The sequence below is a fragment of the Branchiostoma belcheri genome, unplaced genomic scaffold (genome assembly GCF_001625305.1).
Source record: "Branchiostoma belcheri isolate BF01 breed outbred unplaced genomic scaffold, Haploidv18h27 scaffold27, whole genome shotgun sequence".
Classification (NCBI taxonomy): Eukaryota; Metazoa; Chordata; class Leptocardii; order Amphioxiformes; family Branchiostomatidae; genus Branchiostoma; species Branchiostoma belcheri.
Window position 1 is genome coordinate 1736323 of NW_017803876.1, and position 6178 is coordinate 1742500.

The 6178-nt window shown below is 43.1% G+C and overlaps 1 protein-coding gene across 1 annotated transcript; it reads right to left on the reverse strand.

The window, feature by feature from the left end:
• Positions 1-6: 6 nt before the first annotated feature.
• Positions 7-3806, reverse strand: LOC109472297 (peripheral myelin protein 22-like). Its single transcript, XM_019771974.1, has 3 exons — positions 3393-3806; positions 1842-1997; positions 7-1492 (listed from the first exon to the last, which is right to left on the reverse strand). The coding sequence occupies exons 1-3, from the start codon at positions 3589-3591 to the stop codon at positions 1284-1286; spliced, it is 564 nt and encodes a 187-aa protein (XP_019627533.1). The 5' UTR covers positions 3592-3806; the 3' UTR covers positions 7-1283.
• Between the last annotated feature and the right edge of the window lie 2372 nt (positions 3807-6178).

Below are 6178 nucleotides of genomic sequence, written 5' to 3' on the forward strand. Positions count from 1 at the left end.
ATACATATGTCAGTATACATGTAGTTGTGCACTCATTGTTCCTACCAAGTCCGAATTGGACTGTTCATTTTGGGCATGCAGTAATAGAGGCCTGAAATGAAAGCCAAGATGTAATATTTATGGAGGCAAATCCAGTTCAACCAAGACTATTAGTAATAGTATTTCACTGAAGATAGCTTAAGCCAAGTTCCAATTTGGATGGTTGACTGCAATATGTGTCAAAGCCATTGTTGTCTTGTGGATGTACTTGTGTACGTATCGTGGAATTGAAAGTATCTGTATCTGTATATAGTATGGAAATGAGAGCACATTCTTGCCACACGTTTTGAATATGGTGCACAAGTCAGGAATGTGTTTGTGAACTGTAATTTGGTGTAACTATTTATACGTGTAATGTCACTTTTGCAGTGCCCTGTATCAAGTTTTCCTCATTGATTAAAGCAAATTTGACAACACCGCAATCATGTTGTCTGGTACAGTTTGTGTATGTAGTTGACCTTATAAATATATAAATCTTAATGGCAAAATGTGTATGCATTTACAAACTGTACGAACAGAGTCAACACTTCTGAGAAAGACATGACAGAGGGATTTTTATTCACACATTTATGCAAAATAGCCAAAGGCATATAGCAAAATTTAAGTAAACAGCAGACTTGGTTCATTATTTTTCTGCCAGGAATGCGATTTTAACGATGTATGTAGTTCTGGCAGTAGATACAATTGCTGTGTTTTAAAGGTCAAGAACAACTTCTTTAAGAATACTAGTGTTTTTTGACACAAGTGTTGTTGTATATTTCCTTTAGAAACGCACAGTTTGTTTTCCAGGGCAATGGGTCTAAACCTTTGATCTGCAACATTTACAGTATTGTTTAGTAACAACATCAGCACCAAAATACCTCTGATTGAAAAAGAGTACTAAGTTGTGCAGTGCACTTAGATTTCTGACTGCATTCATTACATACTTTCATTATTGTAACTATACATTTGCAGACATAAGACTGAAGAGCTGGTTATATATATTTGAGTGTGTACTAGTATAGGCTCTGAGTCTGAGGGAAAGAATAGCTTTGGAATGTAACAGCCTACTCATTTACTACTCTCCAAGCAGAGGTTGGTGAGAGAGTTTTTTTTTCTGTCATGTGGGTAGCGACAGAAAAAAGGGGGCATATTAGACAGATTAAAACTCTTCCCCCACCAACCTCTGCTTGGAGAGTACTCATTTACATGTAACGTTATATCTAACATTAATACAATACATTGACTGGATGAATCCTGTGAAGTTACATATAAATGCTTCCCTCATACGGGTCCCACATGTCCTTGGGAAGATCGTACACGAGGAAGAAGAGTAGGCCTGAGATGAGAGCCAGGACCATGCACACCCAGGCGATGATGTAGGAGTAACCCCAGTACAGCACGGCCCCGCCTGGGCCCAGCGTGTTCGTGGTGAAACCCGTGTACAGGGCAGCGGCGATCATGATCAGGAGACCTACGTAAAGACATTCGCAATATAGAAAAAATAACACGTTTCGTAAACGTTTCGTAAACTAAGGCGTGTGCAGGTTTAAATGGCCCTTTTTGGCCTACTCACGCATTTCGTCCAAATCGATGGAAGTTGACAAAGCTTCAGTTTTTCAGATACTGAACAGAAGAAACAAATTTATATGACAAGACATACATTTACTTAACTTTCACTCGGTCATAATCTTCTTGGTCAGTCTAAGTGTAATGTCTAAGTTGGAAGGTCTTCGTATCTCCGAACGACGCCGCTCCCTGGCGTTTTGCTATGTAATTTTTATTAGGGAGTTTAATACTAGTACTAAAGCCACTGTACCCACCTGTGAGGATCATGAGTGCGCCTGCCACTTTAGGCTGGTTGATCTTGTGAGAGATGCAGATGAAGCCCAGAATGCCCAGCACCAGCGCGACGAACGCCGTGAAGATGGAGAACACCATCAGGAACCGGACCGCGTGAAGCCAGCCCTCGTTCGCTCCTGGAGGCAAACAGGTGGTTCATAGCACGTCTATCTTCAGAGCATACGATACCAGTTCTTTTTTTAATAGAAAAAAAACTTAACTGATAACATAGTAACAAAATACATGTATGCACAAATATACACATACAACACAATATACAAAGGTACATCTGATACCAGCAGTTCTGATGCCAATTGCTAGAAGGCGCTAACATCCTTCTGTGGTGGTTGGCCAAATTTTATCCAATTCTATTCTATTTATATAACTGTTTCCTGCACGTACACATACAGATATATACATAGATAGATAGATAGATAGATAGATAGATAGATAGATAGATAGATAGATAGGTAGAGTTAGTAGGAATTTTGCGACCACCGTGGCCTCTCTTTATCTCCCATTAACATGTTTCTATTCGTTTCCTGTTTGATACGACACCGTCGGAGAAATATAAGATCTCTTTCCTTCCCCTTTTTACAGACGTGGCCCCAGATCTTGGACTGGTTTGCCGTTATGCATGCATTTAAACCCATATATGGGGCGTTAAAGACCTAATCCCCACAGATACTAGCAGATTACACACATTAGTAACAGCAGGTTGTTGTTATGGTGAATAAGCGAGTGCGTTAGTGACGGGTGGATGAGCGGTGATAAAGAGACCTGGGCGTTTTCTGAATACATAAAGTTACAACTCATTATACCGACGAGACATACATGTACATTCTTGGCTTTAATTCACTCTTTAGTAGTTCTCTCTATGTTTCGGCGACGTAGTAAGAAATGTCGCTCTATTTGGCAAGTTCTTGGCAGATATATAGGCTCAACAGTAGTGAGAAGATGCTCGTACGTAACAGTCCAACGATAACATCGTACTATCTATATCATTATGGACGCGGGATACTCCCCACAGTTACCCTCTAATGTCTAGTAAATTGATTTGGGCGTGCCATATATTATTCTCGGGTGGCAAACAATTTAACGTGTTGGGGCAATACAACGAACAGTCAGTGAAAATTGCAGCACGAAAAAGAGACGATTTTTTTCTATACAAATTGAAAATTCAACGCATGTTTTGTCGTGAAAGCCGAAAGAAAGGATCTCACAATTGAGGTCACATGCTCCAAGGGGAGAGTACTCCAAAGAATGCCCTCACACACGGGACACCCTCACATAAAGCACACGGACAATAACGTGCGGCTGGGTTCTGTGCTGCCCTCTGCACGCAAAATATACGAGAGAATCGTAACAACCGCTGGAATACATGTGTTTCTCGACCTTTCCCAGGGATAAAACAGTAAGGAAACACCATGCTAGAGGACGCCATGATGGTTCCTTTCATCCTTGCAAAGCAGCAGAGCTTGACCTTGGACCCTAAAGCTTCTACAATGTAAGGCAAAAACGGTTTGACATACCGATATCCAGCAGCCTACAGCTCCGGTAGTACCCCTGGAATCTGCAGGAGATGAAAATCCCGAAGCTCTCCCTGAAGAACGTCTCCTCCGTGACGCGCCAGGTGCTGGTGGCGGTAGCGACGATGGTTAAGACCAGGGTGGCGGCCGCCAGCACACAGGCCATGGCCCGGATCTCCTGCATCCGACAACACAGCACCATTCTGTCTCCCTCTTCTCTGTCTCAGACCCTCGTATACTAGTATATATCCTAAATCAGACCAGTCCGCTCCGAGAGTCGTAGACGTAGCTAGAAAGGAAATGAAAACGACAATGCTGCTGGTTGTATCGTTGCTGTTTTTCCCACGAACTGCGCCTCCAGATATGTAGTTCAACCACTGGCGATTTTCCGCTCCGCTTCCCCAACTGAAGACCAGCCCGCTTCACTACTGCTACACAGACGACCCCGACCTGCCTGTGACTGGTCTGGGCGTTCCCGAGTAGGTGATGCCACCTCGGGGTCACCTGTCACGCGAGATTATCATGCGTTATTATAGCGCGACTTCAAGCGAGAGTAATAGCATGAATTAACGTACCGATATCTTTTTAATATAACAACGAAAAAAGAATTAAAACGTCTAAAGCTCTGTTGTATTGTGCTTAGCTCTTGGGCAGGAGTAAACTGTACTCATGTATGGGACTAACGCCCTCGGCATGTTCTGTCTGTCTATTTGGCCAATTTCTTTCCAGCCGCTTCTGAGGCCTGATCCTCTCTATTCCTCTATCCAAAGGTTGCGTACAACAGACCTGAAAGGTTACGTTGGTTATAAACAAGAGAAAAGTTAACCGATTTATCTTCTTATCCATCTTGACAGACGATAGGGGCAAGCATTCCTATGGTGTTACTCAAGTGAAAGGAAAGGCTTCTACCCTACAGGAAAGAAGTGTGGCATTGCCAGAAACATCGTCTAGTGTACTCTTGACAAATAGCTTCAACAGTTACCTTCACTCACTTCAACCTTTGCACGGTAAATGTCAACCAAGGCCCACTGGGTGAGTGTAAATTCATCACAAAGAGATATGTGCCCCCCACCCTCCCCACTTGTTCTGTTTGGTACTATTTAAAGCCTCGTTAGATACCTCTATAAAACAACATTTGCAGTTAGATGTGCAAAGGCTGGGTTTAACAGGTCACTCGGTATAATATAGCCAGCTGCCGCAGCACCGCGCGCATGCGAAGCTGGTGTGTAATACCGGAGGGCAATTATACCGGCTATACAGATACAGAAATTGAAGCCAAATTAAAGTTAGCGGTGAAGAACACAGTGGTGCAGAGTTCTCTTCCCTTCCATACCTACTCCAGCTTAACACCTCCCCCACAGGAGTGATTTGAGAACGTCCTGAACTATTGTGCACCCGTCAGATACCTCAGCCAAAATAGAGCGCTGTGCATAATTTATGGCTCTTTTGTTGCCAAATCACGAGAGTTCCTCTGACAGCTTTTTTCAATGTATCAGGGGACGCAGAAAGGAATGTTGTCTTTAGAATTTGTCGAAACCCGACTTTAAGGGGATTGTAATGTGGAACGCGAGACGATGCATGCAATCTTTGTTGGGGGATTTTCTACTGTTGTACTATTGACATACATTTTATTTTCATAGCTATAGATTTGCAGATGCAATGGATAAAAACAAACAACAGAGACATTTGTTCATATATGCTTGGTGAAAAAGACACGCAATCGCCCGTTTCACTACGAAAAATTCCATTCTTTGTAGATAATGTGCCTGAAATAAAGTCCACGTAATCGATGGTGATTTGGAACCTACATACCATATTCAGCGAACAATAGACTATTGCCAAGTGTAGTGACATTTGTGATTTTAGAGATAAATCTACAAAGGCCCGGAAATTATGGTGTATATACGGAATTCACGGGGAAAAATCATGAATGCTATTTCGTTTAAGGTGTTGTACACACTGTCAGAGTGACTCCTTTTTTTCTCAGGACAGGCCTGTTTCTTTCTATTCTTCTTTAGTGTACTGATTTCTACGTGTGGACGTTTTCACCTAACAGGCATACGGGTGTTACAGTGTCTGATAGATGACATCTGTGTTAGAAAAACATCACAGCATTTACGTAATGATCGTCTGTACATGGCACTTCAGCACAAGGGTAGGTAGGGATAGTTCAGCTGCCAGAAATGATAGCTATAATGCGTGTGGATGGTGTTCAGCACCAAGGACAGGTCCATTCTAATGCGTGTGGATGGTGTTCAGCACTAAGGACAGGCCCGTTCTAATGTGTGTGGATGGTGTTCAGCACCAAGGACTGGGCCGTTCTAATGTGTGTGGATGGTGTTCAGCACCAAGGACTGGGCCGTTCTAATGTGTGGGAATGGTATTTAGCACCAAGGACTGTGTCGTTCTAATGCGTGTGGATGGTGTTCAGCACCAAGGACAGGTCCATTCTAATGCGTGTGGATTGTGTTCAGCACCAAGGACTGGGCCGTTCTAATGCGTGTGGATGGTGTTCAGCACCAAGGACTGGGCCGTTCTAATGCGTGTGGATGGTGTTCAGCACCAAGGACTGGGCCGTTCTAATGCGTGTGGATGGTGTTCAGCACCAAGGACTGGGCCGTTCTAATGTGTGTGGAAGGTTTTGTTCTAATGTGTTTGGGTGGCATTGGGCACCAAGGACAGGGCCGTTCGACTGTATTGGGATGGTGTTCAGCACCAAGGACATGTCTAATCTAGTGTGTTTGAATGGTATTTAGCATAAGTATCATTGCTTTCTTATATTGCCAGAT

Bases quoted from the DNA above. Each gene is read 5' to 3' on its own strand.
- LOC109472297 (XM_019771974.1), bottom strand. From the start codon at position 3,591: ATGGTGCTGTGTTGTCGGATGCAGGAGATCCGGGCCATGGCCTGTGTG. The intron at 1,998-3,392 runs GTATGTCAAACC...GTTTGCCTCCAG, and splicing joins CTGTAGGCTGCTGGATATCG to GAGCGAACGAGGGCTGGCTT. The intron at 1,493-1,841 runs GTGGGTACAGTG...GTCTTTACGTAG, and splicing joins CGCACTCATGATCCTCACAG to GTCTCCTGATCATGATCGCC.